The 19,535-nt window shown below is 34.8% G+C and overlaps 2 protein-coding genes across 2 annotated transcripts in view; both read right to left on the reverse strand.

Moving 5' to 3' along the window:
* Positions 1-2,965: 2,965 nt before the first annotated feature.
* On the reverse strand, positions 2,966-10,428 carry LOC130439383 (deleted in malignant brain tumors 1 protein-like). The gene is made up of 13 exons (XM_056771992.1): positions 10,419-10,428; positions 8,252-8,560; positions 7,603-7,908; positions 7,486-7,515; positions 7,324-7,359; positions 7,053-7,088; positions 5,832-6,137; positions 5,500-5,628; positions 5,238-5,422; positions 4,335-4,495; positions 4,004-4,249; positions 3,769-3,931; positions 2,966-3,067 (listed from the first exon to the last, which is right to left on the reverse strand). Exons 1-13 carry the CDS (start codon positions 10,426-10,428, stop codon positions 2,966-2,968), a joined length of 2,019 nt encoding a protein of 672 aa, XP_056627970.1.
* A 117-nt stretch (positions 10,429-10,545) lies between these two features.
* Positions 10,546-19,535, reverse strand: part of LOC130439384 (deleted in malignant brain tumors 1 protein-like) — a 41,668-nt gene continuing 32,678 nt past the window's right edge. The window contains exons 62-77 of the mRNA XM_056771993.1: positions 16,719-16,791; positions 16,556-16,591; positions 15,620-15,655; positions 15,418-15,459; positions 14,999-15,304; positions 14,848-14,883; positions 13,454-13,489; positions 13,252-13,293; positions 12,833-13,138; positions 12,499-12,624; positions 12,221-12,405; positions 11,808-11,968; positions 11,469-11,711; positions 11,227-11,389; positions 10,934-11,038; positions 10,546-10,857 (exon numbers count right to left, since the gene is read on the reverse strand). Of these exons, the coding sequence (XP_056627971.1) occupies positions 10,937-11,038; positions 11,227-11,389; positions 11,469-11,711; positions 11,808-11,968; positions 12,221-12,405; positions 12,499-12,624; positions 12,833-13,138; positions 13,252-13,293; positions 13,454-13,489; positions 14,848-14,883; positions 14,999-15,304; positions 15,418-15,459; positions 15,620-15,655; positions 16,556-16,591; positions 16,719-16,791 (1,893 nt within the window). The 3' untranslated portion in view covers positions 10,546-10,857; positions 10,934-10,936. The remainder of the gene's footprint in view (positions 10,858-10,933; positions 11,039-11,226; positions 11,390-11,468; positions 11,712-11,807; positions 11,969-12,220; positions 12,406-12,498; positions 12,625-12,832; positions 13,139-13,251; positions 13,294-13,453; positions 13,490-14,847; positions 14,884-14,998; positions 15,305-15,417; positions 15,460-15,619; positions 15,656-16,555; positions 16,592-16,718; positions 16,792-19,535) is intronic.

Consider the following 19,535-nt stretch of genomic DNA (forward strand, 5'->3'; position numbering starts at 1 on the left):
ACTTTACGTTCTTTCAACAAAATAAATGGAATCTGAATGTAACCAATACATGTGAACAAGTTATACAAATACAATTGTGCATTGTTTTCATCTTTACAGATTTATTTGCTCAAATCAGACATTCAACAAATCGTTCATGATCTGTTTAAAAAATTGAAATTTTAGAAAAGAAAGCATTTAAAATCTATGGGTCAATATTAGGGTTATTATCAACTTTATAGTTGGTTGATTTGCTATGAATTTGTTGATTTTGGTTATTTTTTTATTTATTGACCGTACAGTACAAAAACTCTAATCCTTATAAATGTTTGCTTTATATTTCATGTTAAATTTGTATATATTTTTTATGCATTAACATTTGTCATTGATTCTTTTGTTCTCTTAGCTCACCCCTGCTCTATGATCACCTGTACTGAGGATGAGTTTTGTGGAGAGAACAATGGTGTTTACGGCTGTTTCTGTAACAAGAACCATCACGGATACAAACCTGACACATTCGGTCCGACAACCTTCCAAACATGTCTTAAATGATCTCTTTTTATAATTAATTCTGACTATGTGTGATGTGTCTTTCTTCAGTTATCTATGAGGAGTCTGAAGGCAGTTCTGGGTTCATGTCTCTGTCTCGCTGTAAGCTCTTTGAAGCTGGTTTTGCTGCTGACAACTTACACCTGAATAACCCCAGCTGTAGAGGAACAGTCCAGAATGAGTAGAGTTTAGATTTAACAACAGTGACCACATCTGTGGCACATCGTTTTGTATCCGGTTTAGATACGTTTTTTAGTCACGTTTTCAGACGTGAAATGTGAACGCTCTCTAAAGGTTGAAATGCTTGTTTTCCTTCATCAAGGTTAAGTTTAGTCTTTGCAAAACTGGGTTGGAATGGATTCTATTAAAAACTATGGGATGGTTTCCAGACAGAGTTTAGATTAAGCAAGCTTAAAACAAATTATCACAAAAGTAGCCAACAGAAGAAAAAAAGGAGCAGCCAGCCTCCAGCATCCGAGCTGTGGATTACAACCTACAACAAAAAACACTTGACGTTTTTAAACACCTTTGAAAAAGTATTAGATGGCAATACTGTCGTTTACCTAATATAACTTTACACATAATTTGGTTGTGTTCTGCAGTTGCCGGTACTTTCTGTTATGATAACTGAAGGAGACGAACTGTTCCCTGATTAAACAACGTTGTACCAGATCTCAAGAATGTATGGATGAAGCCCCTGTTTGTTAAATAATAAATCAAGAATCAAGAATCATGTGTCGTGTATTTGGTTCTCCGGACGTGGTAAAGAGACAGATATTGTTGCAGATAGGCTCAGTGGTAGAATATTGAATGTGCTCTCAAAAAATCCATTCTGTGGGGTTTGTCCATCTGAGTAAAGAATCCAGCTGGACGAATGAACGACATTTCCCCTAGGTAAGTTCTTCCAGTGGGTGAATGGCCATCCAGAAGTTAGCCCTCGAAAGGGTCCCACTTTAAAGGTAGTGGATTGCCTACCCATGGTAAAATCTGATGATTGATTTAGAATATGAAAACTTGATTTAGTTGGCAGCTGAAGGGGTTCTATTCATAACCAGATCACTGTATTCTGGTCTAACTGCTGAAGAGAGAAACTCAGTTGCTCTGTATCTCCAGATAAGAAACTTTTCCTTATGGTGTGTTCACCACCAAGAGCAAATTGAATTATTTGGGTGAGTAAACTTTCGCCGCAAAGGAGAAATGGGATGATTGATAAAATCATTACACCCCAAATAAAGGCTTGGTGGATAATAATGGAGCTTTAATTATTTTGGTTCATAGCCATATTTTTCTGATGAATTCCCAAGTAGGTTACCATCTTATGGTCCCCACACGTTGGTCTAATAAAACCACTGGTCTAATAAAAATTGTTTCATGCTTAAAGAATGATTATATTCATATGTCACAAAAAATAATTGAATGTTTAGAAACAGCTAGATGCATTCAGATCGCTGCTCTTTGGATGTGACTCATGACTTGAATGGGTCCTGTAGTTTGGTCGCATTTAAAGAAACCGTATGGTACATCGACATCTGGTGGTTGATCTTGGTATCAGAGTCTAAATTCAAAATATGGGAGAGACAAGTTGAGGCAGCAGTTGTTCTCGGATTCTTTTGATTGTTATCAGAAATAATCCACAGGCGCTTTATTGTTTGTAGTTGTGTTTACTGGAAGTTAACTGCAGCCCATAAAAACGTGCGCATGCACAGTAATGTTGTCACTTTGAAACTGTAGTAAACTGAGCTGGTGCTTTCTGACAGCATCTTTTATTACACACTGTACTGTAAATGAAAATATTTGTCCAAGCAAATTGAAATTCACTACCTAACCCGCCCTAATGGATTATTTCAGTGTGAGTTTGATCAAAATGAGTTGTTTCAACTTGGTCATTACTTGTAAAAAATGTTTTAGTTCAGATAAATTTGTTCAGTTGTGTGGAAATGTATGTCAAGGAAATGAAACAATTCACCTTTTTTTGAGTGGAGAAGTAAATTTAAGGTTTTATAGAAGAATTTTACAAAATTATTTGTAGGAAATATTAATAGGAAGCTCTTTATTTCACCCTCATTTCTAAATCACACTTAGGCCTACCATTAGTTCAAATAAATCAGCAAATGCAAATAGTCTAAATTATTGCCAATAATTGATTATAAAATTACTGTGGAAAAAGACAAGGTTAAGAATTAATTAATGTGACAAAGAGTTGATCTTTTTTGTAAATCTAGAAGATGTTGCTTTTTCATGGCGCCACAGACCTCAGCTCTAGACATCTTCACTTGTTCTGGAAACCACCTGTGAACAGGTATAACAAGAAAAATTCATTGCACAAAATATGTGAAAAATCTAAATAAATATTTAAAATTTATTTGGTCTTAAATTTAAGTAATAATGTAAGAATTGATCATAAAGTATTACACAAAACCATATTTTAATGTTCACCTCAAATCTCTTTAGAGCGGACCAGTGGACCAATAGATATGTCAGCACTGTCATGAGAGGCCAGAGATCTGCGCTCTCTGGGGTGACGTCCAGGGTAACAATGCTAAAGATTAAAACGGAAAATAAACAAAACCTCTTTAAAGTTACAAGAAAGCACACAAACTGGTGTACAAAAACAATTAACTCCTTGTCAGTGTTGGGTAAGTTACTTTGAAAAAGCAATTTTTTATAGTTACCAATTAGATATTCAATATTGTAATTAGATTAATATACAAATTACTCTCTCCAAAAGTATTGAATTACTTATTAGTGATTATAATTATTTAATAAAATTCAAGGATAGAGATGAAACGACTCTTAATTCATTCAAACAAATAATATAAAACTAAACAATGTACTCTTATTAAATGACTAAAGTATTACAAATGTGAGAAAGATACATAAGTGAATGCATTTTAAAGTTAGACTTTGAATTTGGATGTCAATTACACTTTTGTATACATGAAACATTATTTAGTGTAATTACATCATAAGTACCTGTAATAAAATTACGGAAAACATAAGAGTGATCCCTTGCTTTACTTGTTAAGGAAAAAGTAATTAAATTACAGTAACTACATACTTGGTAACTAGTTACAACCAACACTGCTCCTAGTCTTGAACTACTTTCGCAAAATCCATCTCAAGGAATGTAATGAACAAACGTTCTTTAACAACGACAATTCAAAGTATGTCTATTTAAATAATAAATTTGAACTTGTCATGTTAAAGATAATATAGAAATAAGATGATTTGTGAACCCACAGCTGAGCAGTCGTTGTAGGTCAGAAGACAAAGATGTATGTTGCAATGCAGATAAACTTCTGCTGAGTTTGCAATGAAGATAAACATCCTGAATGAAAAACGGCTAGATGTGGAGACTCCGTTCTGCAGAAGCTCCACTGTGTCCTCATTTGGATTGGGACACCTGAGAAAATTGACATGAAATGATATGACCGCAATAAGTATTAGCTTTCAAAAAAAAATTGCATTGTCTTACTCGCCAACGATGAGATCCCAGCGGAGAGAGGACTGAGCATCATTGACAGGTGTCGCCCAACATGTGTCAATCACTGAAGCAAACTGATGACCGTCAACTCCATCAACACGCACTTCCACAAAAATCTTCTGGTCCACCTCAACATCCGCACTACCATTGAACGGCTTGGAGAACTGAGCATCCTGATATGGAACCATCCTGACCTGATATGTCCCCTGACCAGCAGGAAGTTGTTTCTGCACAATGCTGTTTAAATGTAAAAGAAAAGTTTAATCCTTTCAAATTAAACAGATAATAAACCTTTAGGTCAACGGAACATAATAAGTTTCACCTTCCCAGAGGGTTGATGTCTATTGAAAGTGTTTGGGTTTGCTGGTAGATACAGCTGAAAAGCAGTTTCAGGATTCTCTTTCTGCTAATTGAACCTTCCAGACCTGTTAAGTCTGGATCACTGAGAATAAAGTTTTCATAGATGAAGTGAGTGCCATTGGCCTGTAAGAGAGACGTACAGCAATGAACAGTATTATCTTATCTTAAATACATGTGGTATTACAGAAGCACCGTTTTTTGAGAAGAAATAAATCTATTCTTTCCCTCTATGCCAAAGGTCATGGGTTTTGACTCCCAGTTTAAAGACACCATAAAATCAAAATCATCCATTTTTTGATTATCAAATTTTTTAAGAAATATTGAACTATTAATTTTCAAATATGTTATCTGTGAACTTCATTATTTTTATTTATTTATGTGCCCTCATAATCTTTAATCAAAAGCGTTAACACCCCTTCCTCACTCGGAATGCCTCCTCTTACTGTTAGAATTGGAAGAGGGTGGAGCTACAGGAACCCATTTTTGCTCCTCCCCCCAGCAATCTGTCGCTGAAAAGTAATTTTGTTAGCGATACCCAACTTTTTAACAAGTCCAATCCGTTCAGGAATGGATGAAATCAAGTCTGGAGCTACATTTGTTTTCTGTAAGCCATTTCTTGTTTTCATGGAAGCCATTCCATGCGAATATAAATCACAATAAACAGCCAAGTTTAACATTTCCCAGTGATGTGACTTCGTAAAATTAAATAAAATTCTTCATGTTGAGACTTGCTTCTGTTACATGAATTAGTTTTTTTTATCTGTAAATTTATAAAAAATTTGACCAAATCGTCCTTCAAACTATTCAGTAGCCATTGTGACATTTATGAGTTATGAGATCATAATAATTTAAATGGTGATCTTACCATAAGACTTGTACCACAGATGTGGTCATTGTTGTCAAATCTGAACTCTACTCTGCCATTCTGGACTGTTCCTGTACAGCTGGGGTCATTCAGGTGTAAGAGATCCGCAGAAAAACCAGCTTCAAAGAGCTGACAGCGAGACAGAGACATGAACCCAGAACTGCTTTCACACGTCTCATAGATATCTGAGGAAAACAGTACGATTTAAAAGATAACAGATCGGTTATTACTTGTTTTTATGGTTGATCAAATTGTGACAAACCGAAAGTGTCAAAGCTGGACATTAGATGGGTGTTGTTGTTTTTGTTACAGAAACAGCCGTAAACATCATCCTTTTCTCCACACCACTCATCCTGAGTACAGTTGAGTTCTGAGCATGGGTTTCTTGTAGCTGAGACAAGAACAGAGTAAAAAAACATTATAAAATCAAGTATAGATTTTTTTAATATTCAGTAGTTAATTTGCCTTTCCTTCATATTTAATTACATCACAACTTTTAAACTACAGTACAAATGCAGAAACATCATAGTTAAACTGAATCAGCACTCTAGAATACAAAATGCACAACATCCCGACCAAAATAATTAAACTCACATTGGCAGATGACTCCAGCATCTTCACTGTGTCCACAGTCGTGTGATCCCCATGGACGTGCTGAACAGTTTTTCAGTGTAGTTTCATTCCCTCTACACTGTACATCATCCAACCATATTTGTCCTGAACCTTGTCCAAAATAAGCATTGCTCTTTGCCTCTATAACAGCACCACAGCCCAGCTCTTTACACACCACTGCAGCATCTGATAGATCCCAACCATCATCACACACAGTTCCCCAAACTCCATTGTGATGAACCTCAACTCTTCCAGAACACACACTGCCACCATTCATCAGCCTGATATCTGTTATCATCAAAACAAGAAAATAGAAGAAAGTGTCAGATGTATGTTTTACTGTATAAAGGGCTGCTGAATATAATTGTTTGTATGATGCATGGCGATGCTGATGTGGATTATACTCAATAAAAAGAGACAATAAATTATTAAAAAATGCAATTAAATATAATATGTACCAACGGTTACTATAGTAAATAGGGTATTCGTATTATGTCTTATTGTATAGTTGAAAACTTTGCATTAAATGTATATATTTAAAGCACATTTTCAGATACCGGTATTTCTGAACTTTGACTACTGATGAAAGTTGATTAAGATGTAAAGCGCTAAATCTACGCGTAATGGATGGCACACTGCTTCACTCGTGTTATCAAGCGTGCGACACAGATTTTCTTGTTCAATAATATTCAAAATCAAGTATGCAGCGCATCGTGATGAATAGAATTAAATCATTGACATGACAAATGTAATCGAAATTAATCGTGAGACCAGTTACGATTCACATGTCTGATGTTTTGTATTATATGATGTGTAATAGCATGCTAAACGTAAAATATCATTCAAAATTATGATGATAATAGTGGAGTTCATATGCCTTACATGATGTGACCAAGAGTTTGCATGCATTGTGACTCTTTAAGGCAACATTTTAAATGGGTGCAGACCAATTTATGATACTACAATATGTGTAGACTTGACTTAATGTTAATAATTATGTTTTGTAATCTTACAGTTATTTTCAATACTGGTGTATTGTGACACCCCTATGTCTAGTTATTTAATGCAGGGTGATTTTTTTATCATTTACATTTGCACATTTGATATATATTCACGTCTGTTAATCTCCTGTACAACAAAGGATGTACATTAAAAGCCCATGAGAAAGAAAGATCTATTTGTTATTTAAATATCTGTAATTACCTGTATTAGGAGCTGCAGTTGTTTGTGTCCGGCCCACTAAAGAAAGGAGAGGTTGTTAAATTCTTCCGTGACAAATATATCTTGAAATTTTTTTATAATAAACTTTTTCTGTCTGTAATGCTGTAATGACATTAAGACTGTAGGTTATCTATTTAGTTCATAACTATTCATTCAGAATGGGGTAATATCCCCATGAATTTGCCATAGATGTTCATTTATTCAGTTTTAAAAGAAAGAAAGAGCTGCTTGTAATTGAAGTGTCTATAATAACCTGTAAGTGGTGCTGCGGTTGTTGGTGTCCAGCTAACTAAACAGAATACAAGACAGTTCTATTATATTATTTTCATAACAGGTATATTCACTTTCTCTTTATAACAGTGAAATAATATCCTTTAAAACAAGTGCAGATTCTGTGTAGTGGGTTTTTAATTACGTGGAGCCACGGTTGTTTGCATCCAGCCCACTAAAAGAAATACAGTTTTTAAATTATTATTTATTTTCGTAAAAGAGAGAACATTGTTTTTATAAGTGGAAAGATATTGTCACTCACATTGGCAGATGACTCCAGCATCTTCATTATGTCCACAGTCGTGTGATCCCCATGGTTGTGCTGAACAGTTTTTCAGTGATGTTTCATTCCCTCTACACTGTACATCATCCAACCATATTTGTCCTGAACCTTGTCCAAAATAAGCATTGCTCTTTGCCTCTATAACAGCACCACAGCCCAGCTCTCGACACACCACTGCAGCATCTGATAGATCCCAACCATCATCACACACAGTTCCCCAAACTCCATTATGAAGAACCTCAACTCTTCCAGAACACACACTGCCACCATTCACCAGTCTTACATCTATTATCAAAAAGTACAAAAAAAACATTTATTTTCTAAAAGATATAGCCTTAATAACACGATAAACAAACAGGGAGTAATGGTGCAACTTCTATCATCTTAAACATCATAACCTTTGAATCCTGATGTGGACATGTCCATATAATGTAATGATCATTCTGTAAAAAATAATCTTGATATCTTTAATATTGTCTGAGAAAGGCCATAATTGAAATCATTCTGCAAATACTGGTTAAAACAACTGATGTGTGTTATCTCAAAATCAGACTTTGTGACTTTAGCCTGGTATTAGCACTCAGGGTAACATGTGTATAAATAAAATATGGAATATGTTTTAACTCACTTTGGCAGATGACTCCAGCATCTTCACTGTGTACACAGTTGTGTGATCCCCATGGTTGTGCTGAACAGTTTTTCAGTGTAGTTTCATTCTCTCTACACTGTACATCATCCAACCATATTTGACCTGAACCTTGTCCAAAATAAGCATTGCTCTTTGCCTCTATAACAGCACCACAGCCCAGCTCTTTACAGACCACTGCAGCATTTGATAGATCCCAACCATCATCACACACAGTTCCCCAAACTCCATTATGAAGAACCTCAACTCTTCCAGAACACACACTGCCACCATTCACCAGCCTGATATCTGCTGCATTGATCCAAAAAATGATACAACAATAAAAAAGTTGAAAAACTGTAAGTATCATATTTCCTGTTGTTAATTCAAAGTTTTTTGAAAAGCAAAATATGCCAGCACTTTTTCTGAAGTTCAGTTCAACATGTATTATCAACTTTTATCATCATGATTACCTTGTAGTTGTCCTTTTGTGATTTGACCTGTTAATAAAAAATAAGTACATATTCATTTTACATTAAGTTTATCCAAAAGGGTCATGCTTTAAAAGTTGCCTGAATTAGTCAATTGTGACGGATTATTTCCTGTCAATTTCATGTCTTGAAAGATGTAAAACTCTCACCATTAATCAGCAGCAAAACACACAACAAGATAAGAAACCTCATAGTGACCGAATTTTGTTCTCGCTCCTGCAGACACATGCAACAAAAAATGCATAAACCTATGGTTCTTTTCCTTTCATGACATTTTTATTGATTATTATTTCTTTTTAAATTATTTAGGCATACAATTTTTAACCACAATGGACAATTTTGAAAACAGAAATAGACTCAGGATGAATGAAGAGAATCTCCCTTTGATAAATTTACCTGAGATTAAATAACGCTGCAGACTAGATTCTCTGTTCTTCAGAATAACCAGCATACAGTTATGCTGAACTATCAGATTCACAATCCTATAACTGCTTAGTGATATATATGGGTGGACCTTGATCAAAACTAGAATTTCCAGCTCCAAGTTCTAGCAATTCCACAACAATTCTAAAACCTTTTCTTAGGAATTCCTGCTGAAAGGATCTATTGTTGGTTAAGCCTAGATATTGTTTATTTGATCTTTTGCTTCCTTGAACAGCATTTTTAACAGCCTTCAACAAAATGGCTTGAATAACATTTAATAGTTACCTTTGAAGGTTTGATCTGAATTCTGAGCAGTTTCGATATATTGAGTTTCAAATGCAATAGATTTACAATATCAAAATCCTTTTTACATTTGTAAATGTAAACTTTGGAACATGCAGATAGAAACTCCTAATTCTACAAATCCTTTTCTGCTTGGAATTCTAAGGTCCTTTTTTTCTGAAACATTTTTTCAAACAATACATTTTAAGCAAACCTACAGTTTACTTATAATTTAAGTAAACTTCAAAATAAGTTGTAATATTGTTTTGCCATGTATAAAATGTTAAATTAAATTCTTCTAAAACATTTATTTTATATTCCTAATGATTTTCTTGTTAATAAAATGCAATGCTAAATATTTTTACAATACAGATGTACATTTTAGGTAGGACCTGGACTTTTTTCGACAGAAAGTGTGACGGGTTTTCTCTCTAGAGATAAGACTGAAATAACATGGAATGATTATTGTTAAAACCCCATGAATTAAATTATTGACTTTTTGACCTTACTATATTGTTTTATGTTAGACATTGTAAGAATAGATAAAAACAGATCAAAGAAAGCTGATTCTTTTTAGTCACGTTGTGTGCGAATGAGCCCACAAATTGAACCGAGAAGAGTTCAACTAGAGAGAACCTTTCGTTGTCTAAAAAAGCCCTAAAGTGTATACACAACTTGCCTCAGTTTGGAAAAAACTGTCAAATAGAACCTTATAATTCCAAGGTGACATTGTGTAAATCTCCATTTGTCTGGTTTACATCTTTATCAGTCCACTGTTTCTAGTGCAGGGCAAGAGTTTTGATACAGTGCAGGATGATGAGAACAATAGCTTAATGTAAGAACGCTCAAAATACGACACGTTCATATTTCAGAACTGCCATTTTATAACTGTCATTGGCAATGTGTAATATGTTTTACTAAAAATGTGTACTTGCAATTTTCCTACAAAAGCTCATAACTACAGTTATAAATACCTTGAGACATCTAGACTCCTGTGTCAATCCTTCTAGCGTCGCTCTCACACAGCAAATTACAAAATAAATTGTGAGGACGCAGGCTGCTCGACTCAAACAAACATTTTACAAAAAGATGACATTCAAATAAATCATAACATGAAACTTTATTATTATCACTGAATGGAAAAGGAAAGTCGGAAACAACAATCAAATGTAATCAACAAAGCATAAGAATTACAGTAAACCTTTACAATCACATTAAACAATTTTTAAATCAACTCCTTAATTAAAGCCAGTTATCGGTGTAGAGTGGAAACTAATATGTAAATATTTGTTATTAAAGGGTGTCCTTTGTAGATATAATGCAGGAACTTGCAGGAACAAAACAGTCAATGACATTGAGTGACTCTGATATGGGACACTAGACTCCTTCACTTGTTCACGAATCCATGTATCTCTAAACAAGGAACAGAACATAATTCAGTTCATGAGAGAATTGAAAGATATCACATAACTGAAAAGGAGATATTTACAGTTTAGTTTCCTTTAGACCAGACCAGTGGACCCATAGAAATAGAGGCAGTGTCGTGAAAGTCCAGAGATCTGACCACTCTCGGATGAATTCCAGGGAAACATTGCTAAAGATTGAAAGTAAATGAAATATGGAAGATTCAGCCGAAGATAACATAACAATAACCATCAACAAAGAAGATGTTCAAGGTGCATTGATAATTCAATGCAAAGTAAAAAGGAATCTTTACAATACATTCATTTAAAGGAAGTATCAGAACTATTTTCTGAGGAATGAAAGGATTTGTGAACTCACAGATGAGCAGGTATTGTTGGTCAGGAGACAAAGGTGAATTCTGCAGTGCAGGAAAACCATAGTGGAGTTTGCTGTGAACGTGAACATTCTAAATGAAAAACGACTGGATGTGGAGACGCCGTTCTGCAGAAGCTCCACTGTGTCGTCATTTGGATTAGGACATCTGAGAATATCAACATGACATGATATATGACCCTTGAGATTTCAGCTCTACAGAATACATATACAAAGCAATGTCTTACTCATGAATGATGAGATCCCAGCGTAAAGAGGAATGAGGATCATTCACAGGTGTCGCCCAACATGTGTCAATCACTGAAACAAACTGACGACCGTCAACTCCATCGACACGCACTTCCACAAAAATCGGCTCATTCAGCTCCACATCCACACTGCCAGTGAACGGGTCAGAGAACATGGAGTCCCGATATGGAATCATCCTGAGCTGATATGTCCCCAGTGCTTGAAGGTTTCTGTTCACAACACTGTTGAAAAATGTAATAACGAAGATCTGTGTAAAATCCTTACATAAAATGAATGCTTAATAACACTTTAGATTAGCAGAATGTAGTGGGTCCCACCTCCCCAGAGGGTGGATGTCCATGGAGAGCTCTTGGGTCTGGTGGTAAATACAGCTAAAACGCAACTTCAGAAATCTCTTTCTGCTGATGGGAAAATCCAGACCCGTTAAGTCTGGATCACTGAGAATAAAGTTTTCATAGATGAAGTGAGTGCCATTGGCCTGAGGAGGAGAAAACATACAGTAATATTTTAATCCAAGAGCAGGCATCAATCTGAGGTTCATGTTACTGACCCCCATTATGTAGTATTGTACTTTGGAGCATTTAAAGATCACGGTAAGTGAAAAGATGCGTGCAAGTCGGAACCCAAATAGAGGGAAAGTTTCCTCATACTTTGTCTATTGTTGGGTTCACACTTGCATTTGATTTGACAACAAGTGTCATTTATAAATTCATTTAAGGAGTAATCATACCGCAAGCTTTGTTCCACAGATGTGGTCATTGTTGTCAAATCTAAACTCTACTCTGCCATTCTGGACCGTTCCTCTACAGCTGGGGTCATTCAGGTGTAAGAGATCAGCAGAAAAACCAGCTTCAAAGAGCTGACAGCGAGACAGAGAGATGAACCCAGAGCTGCTTTCACACGTCTCATAGATATCTGAGGAAAAAACGCCAAACAGATTATCAGCATCGATCAAAAAGATGGCAGATTGGTCATTTCTTGTTTATTGTTGTTCAAATTGTGACAAACCAAAAGCGTCGGAGGGGGATATGAGATGGCTGTTGTTGTTGTTACAGAAACAGCCGTAGACACCACTCTTCTCTCCACACCACTCATCCTGAGTACAGTTGAGTTCTGAGCATGGGTCTCTCACAACTCAGAAAAGAATATAATTATAAAGTGTTACTGTATTAGTTTATTGTTTTACAACTTGGATTCTAGCTTACCCTTTAGGACCACAAAGAGTTAACTATATAATCAGAGGGTTTATAGTGTAACAAATCAGTATTTTTTTACATTATATTAAACTCTGTAGCATTAGAAAAAGGCTAAAACAGATAAGTTTAATAAAAACATCACATACATTGGCAGATGACTCCAGCATCTTCATTGTGTCCACAGTTGTGTGATCCCCATGGTAGTGCTGAACAGTTTTTCAGTGTATCTTCACTTCCTGTACACGCTACATCATCCAACCATATTTGTCCTGAACCTTGTCCAAAATAAGCATTGCTCTTTGCCTCTATAACATCACCACAGCCCAGCTCTCGACACACCACTGCAGCATCTGATAGATCCCAAGCATCATCACACACAGTTCCCCAAACTCCATTATGATGAACCTCCACTCTTCCAGAACACACACTGCCACCATTCACCAGCATGATATCTATCATAGAAAAAAACAAAGAAATAAAATTGATTCTGTTTTTGCTATATGATATAACATGATAAACAAACTAGCAATAATGGTGGAACTTCTGTTATCTGGAACATCACTACCTTTGAATCCTGAGATGGATGTATTCAATATCACTGGTGTAGCTTAAAGAAAATACACGGAAATTGTAAAGTTTTGATGAAGATTCTGATATCACAAAATTAATTTAAATAATTAATTTTTGTCAACCTACTATTTTTCAACAAAATTGTTGTTTAATAGCATTTAAGAAAAGTTATCTTCTAATTATATGTCTATAGTTACCTGTACTCGGTTCTGAAGTTGTTTGTGTCCAGCCATCTAAAAACAAAAAGAGATTGTGAAAATTAAATATAATTCAGCACACCTGTCTTATCAAACGGACCTTGAACTCCTTGATTAAGATGGTTTGGATGACCCGTTTAAGGCAGAACGTAGCTAGTAGTTCGTAAGCTCTCCTTAAAGTAATGAGTGGTCGCATAATATGTTGTTACCTCCAATATTCCAATAGCAGCCTTTTAGTTCGTGAGAAAAGGTTGTGTTGAAATGTTGTGAATTTTTAAAACATTTTATTAGATAGAATTTTATCTAATCATGAATAACATAATCGATTTTTTATTACATATTTCAAATTAAACAAGATTTACAAACAAATGATGATTAAAAACACTACAGGCCAATGAAATCATAATAAATGACACATTATTTTCGTGATTTCATTTTACTGCCAATCGCCATTGAAATTAAAATAGTATTTTATTTTGACAAGCACAAAACAAGCAGATGGGTGCACACACAGAGGCGCGCTAGGGCCTGTATTTTTTTAGAGCTGCTAATAATGTAAAGTCATCACATAATGTTTTATATTTAAAAATGTAAGTGACAGTAAATGTCAGAATTATCATATGTGTAAACTATTGAAGAATGTCGAGTGAAACAATTCGATTTTCAGTTAGTTCAGAGAGTGCTATTTTATTCCTGCAGTTATTCCTAATGGGAGGCTTCGGTAAATATTTAGTTCAAACGTACCGTTACGCTTCAACTAACCTGAATGGTGCAACTCAAAAATATGTAGTACTGCGTAAGATGTAACCTACTTCATATTTAAGTCAAAACAAGGCTTAGTTGTAACTTATGCACAACTGGTGCAACCGGCCCCAGGATGGTAGCTGTTCAGGGTTGAAGACCCCTGCTCTAGATCCTGCAACCCTAGATATATGGTGAAATCTTTAACCAAAAGAGCGCAGAGGATAATGCTAATGATGTGGCTTTAGCGGAACCGATGCAGGAAAGGAGATCATATTGTGTTTTTTAATGGAAGAGAAGCTTCATTTCACGGAATAAAATGCTTTTGTGAGGAAATAACTATTTATTTAAGGAATCGACTGCCTGTCCAGAAAGGTTCAACATCCTGTTTTCCACTCCTCTTCTCTCCATGCGAGTCATTCTCGGTACAAAAAAGTTTCAAGTTATTTTTTCTACTAGTGAAGTCATCGGTCAAGATTTGGTTGGTTATGAGCATTCTTCCAAATATCTTTCTTTGTGTTCAGAGAAGGTTAAGAGAACCTTTAGACTATAACACCATACAGTCAACTATTATATTAATTTTTACCAAATTTAAAACTTTTCAACAACATGCATTTTAAAGATTACATGCTAATTCAAGTGTCTGTAGTTACCTGTACTCGATGCTGCAGATGTTTGTGTCCAGCCAACTATAGAATCGGAGGGTTTATCATATAAACAAATCAATTTCTTTTACATTATATTAAACTCTGTAGCATACCAAAAAAGGCTGAAACAGATAAGTTTAATAAAAACGTCACATACATTGGCAGATGATTCCAGCATCTTCACTGTGTCCACAGTTGTGTGATCCCCATGGTTGTGCTGAACAGTTTTTCAATGTAGTTTCATACTCTCTACATTGTACATCATCCAACCATATTTGTCCTGAACCTTGTCCAAAATAAGCATTGCTCTTTGCCTCTATAACAGCACCACAGCCCAGCTCTCGACACACCACTGCAGCATCTGATAGATCCCACTGATCATCACACACAGTTCCCCAAACTCCATTATGATGAACCTCCACTCTTCCAGAACACACACTGCTACCATTCACCAGTCTGATATCTATCATAGAAAAAAACAAAGAAATAAAATTGATTCTGTTTTTGCTATAGGATATGACATGATAAACAAACTAGCAATAATGGTGGAACTTCTGTTATCTGGAACATCACTACCTTTGAATCCTGAGATGGATGTATTCAATATCACTGGTGTAGCTAAAAGAAAATACACGGAAATTGTAAAGTTTTGATGAAGATTCTGATATCACAAAATTAATTTAAACAATTTACTTTTTTTTAACTACTATTTTTCAACAAAATTGTTGTTTTATAACATTTAAGAAAAGTTATCTTCTAATTATATGTCTATAGTTACCTGTACTCGGTGCTGAAGTTGTTTGTGTCCAGCCATCTAAAAACAAAAAGAGATTGTGAAAATTAAATATAATTCACAAAACAGGCATATGGATGACCACATTGAGGTGTATAATGTTTTCTATTTAAAAATGTAAGTGACTGTAAAAGTCAGAATTATCATATTTGTATAATATTGAAGAATGTCGAGTGAAACAATACGATTTTCAGTTAGTTCAGAGAGTGCTATTTTATTCCTGCAGTTATTCCTAATGGGAGGCTTCAGTAAATATTTAGTTCATACGTAACGTTACGCTTCAATTTACTTGAATGGTGCAACTCAAAAATATGTAGTACTGCGTAAGATGTAACCTACTTCACATTTAAGCCAAAACTAGGCTTAGTTGTAACTTATGCACAACTGGTGCAACCGGACCCAGGATGGTAGCTGTTCAGGGTTGGAGACCCCTGCTCTAGATCCTGCAACCCTAGATATATGGTGAAATCTTTAACCAAAAGAGCGCAGAGGATAATGCTAAGGATGTGGCTTTAGCGGAACCGATGCAGGAAAGGAGATCATATTGTGTTTTTTAATGGAAGAGAAGCTTCATTTCACGGAATAAAATGCTTTTGTGAGGAAATAACTATTTATTTAAGGGATCGACTGCCTGTCCAGAAAGGTTCAACATCCTGTTTTCCACTCCTCTTCTCTCCATGCGAGTCATTCTCGGTACAAAAAAGTTTCAAGTTATTTTTTCTACTAGTGAAGTCATCGGTCAAGATTTGGTTGGTTATGAGCATTCTTCCAAATATCTTTCTTTGTGTTCAGAGAAGGTTAAGAGAACCTTTAGACTATAACACCATACAGTCAACTATTATATTAATTTTTACCAAATTTAAAACTTTTCAACAACATGCATTTTAAAGATTACATGCTAATTCAAATGTCTGTAGTTACCTGTACTCGATGCTGCAGATGTTTGTGTCCAGCCAACTATAGAATCGGAAGGTTTATCATATAAACAAATCAATTTCTTTTACATTATATTAAACTCTGTAGCATACCAAAAAAGGCAGATTGTTTCCCCTCAGTTTTGTGTTTTGAAATGTGTAAAACTCACCACTAATCAGCAGCAGTATCGACACACACGATACGATAAGAAACCTCATAGTGACAAACTTTACTTCATGCACCTGCATGTATACACAACAAAATACTGTAATTGTTTCGCTATAATAAATCATTAGTTTATGAAGTACAACAAACAATTTTGTATGTAAAGAGTGATTTAGAAAAGGATGAATGAAGAGACTATCCTTAAATTTAAAAGTTAAATTTACCTGATATTAAATACAGATGCAGAATGGATTCTCTATTCTTCAGAATAACCAGCATACAGTGATGCTGAACTATCAGATTCACAATATTATAAGCACTTTATATGGGCAGACAATCATCGAAACCAGATTTTCCAGAAGTTCTGGTAACAATTGCACAATAAAATTATTGTGCAATTGTACCTTCTCTGGATCGGTTCCCCTTTTGTGGAATGTGGAATGATCTATTCTCCTCTTTCTTTCAAAAGGAATCCTTAGCTTTGAAATCCTTATTTGTAAGTCACTTTGGATAAAAGTGTCTGCTAAATGACTATAAATGTAAAGTCTGTCTTTTGTTTTTATAGACATATTTTTTGAAAAGATCTATAAATGGAAATTATTTAAAGTGTTTCTGTTCATAATTCTGAAAAAGAGATGCAAAAATAAACACAACTTGTTTACTGTCGGAGCTCTTTTGAGCCTATACATGAAAACGCATGTTGGAACTAATATGGCGGTATCTCATGAATTCTTTGGAATACAGACGTATGGTTGGTCTCCTTTGAAAAAAGAAAAGTAGGTGATTATTGCTAAAAGAAATCACACACACACAAAAAAAAATATTGTTATGTTTATTGTAAAAAAAAAAAATAAATGTTTATGTTTCCATTTGATGAAAAAATACATAAAAAATGTAAGCACACTTAATTACTCTCCCTACATAAATTATAAAAAAAACTGAAGAAATCTGTATTCTAGAGTCTTAGACCTTTCCAATGATATATAGTTTCGCATAATTCGATTAGAAATTACATGCACAATATTGACGCAAACTTAGATTTCCCGTAAACAGAACGGGTGACAGATAACAGGCTACATTTGATTTATATTATTTGAGTCCAACGTAACACTTTATGCTGTAATACTGTTGTGAAATAATAAACGGTTCACATTAGCTATTTGGAATTTTAAATTAATGTGTTCCAAAACAACAGCTTGTCTTTCATTTCTCCAGCAGGTTTGTTTGGACCTTTCTATTCATTCTTCAGTAAGGTGACGTGTGATGTGGTTTTGTTTTGTTTGCATGTCTTTGTGTATAGTGTGTTTGCTTTTTTTTGTCTGTAGAAGTACATTCAACTTTAAACTAAAAATTAAAACAGCTCTCATGCAAAAACAAAATAATCCAGCTCTTTTTGAACTCTAAATTATGACATGGTATTTTGTGTTGGAATGTTACGTCATAGGGAACCAGGGGGAATGAGCATGTGTTAACCATGTTGCAGTCGTGGCCTAATGGTTTGAGAGTCTGACTCATGACCAGATGGTTGCTCGTTCAATTCTCGGGGCGATATAAGAAGGTTAAGTAATTTTTGCCACAGTTATGCAACATTTCTGGAAATGCACACTGTGAAAAATGTCTGTGGAAAGTACAGAATTGCTGACAGCAGTTTCCTAGTAACTTACTGTAGATTTACATGTATGTAATTTACTGACAACAGTTTTTTCAACAATAAATGATCATTAAACATCAACAAGTCTTTAGGCTTACAGAAAAATAACAGCCTCATACAAAGCACTCTGGGCACCGATATTAGAAAAAAAACAGAAAAAGGTTTATGTTGATTTCTGGTTCCCAGAAGGCTTTGCATGAGGCTGTTCTTTTATATTTTTTTCATTAAAGATAAAGACTTGTTGATGTTTAATGATCATTTATCCTTAAACAAACTGTTGCCAATAAATTAGATAAACATAAATCGCAGTAAGTTACTGTTAACTAGCTGCATAACTACAGCAAAAAACATTTGCAATGCACACAAGCTCACAATTACAGAGTCAACGCCCTTGTGACAACTAGCCCCTATGTTTTTTGACAGTTCTTCAGCCATACCTCGGACAGATCTCTTCATCAGCCTAAGCACAATGTACCAATGTGGAAATTCAGAATTTCATGGTAGTCAAAGGTGCCCGAGAACTCTTTGCTTTCCTGAATTCTTCAAAATATGTTAGTTTGTGTTGAACAGAACAAAAAATACAATATTTCCTATAATATGTTTATTTTCAATGTGGTATTTTTGTAACATTCTTGCTCGGGTGAAGTAGAAGAATTCTCCAAAAGACAAGCTGTTTTTCTATAGTTAATAGAGCCCTATGGATATTGCATTTGTAGATGTTTAAAAATGAAAAATCTGTCATCATTTACGCACCCTCAGCTTGTTTCAAACCTGCACACATGTGTTTGTTCCTATAGAACACAGAGAAAGATATTTCGAAGAATCTTAGCATTTCCAGTTTTGGGATATCATCCACTACCACAGTAGGAAAAAAACTCTAATTTTGAATCAACCAAATATTGCTTGTATTTGAAAATAAAGTCAGAAACAATAATCAAATCACTGTGCTAAAATTATGACATACTGTTAAGCTTTAATTATTATTAATAAACGCTATCACATAACGCACATCAGTTTAGTTCAATAAATGTTCAATCCCAGTAATACATACACTTACACTTGCAATGTGTGAACAGACAACAGATATGCATTACCAAAAGTTTTCACATCTTTTAAAATGAGAGGTCATCACTTGTGTAAATCTACTTGAAGATGATGTAAGCACTTAAG

Source organism: Triplophysa dalaica, chromosome 17 (genome assembly GCF_015846415.1).
Source record: "Triplophysa dalaica isolate WHDGS20190420 chromosome 17, ASM1584641v1, whole genome shotgun sequence".
Lineage (NCBI taxonomy): Eukaryota > Metazoa > Chordata > Actinopteri > Cypriniformes > Nemacheilidae > Triplophysa > Triplophysa dalaica.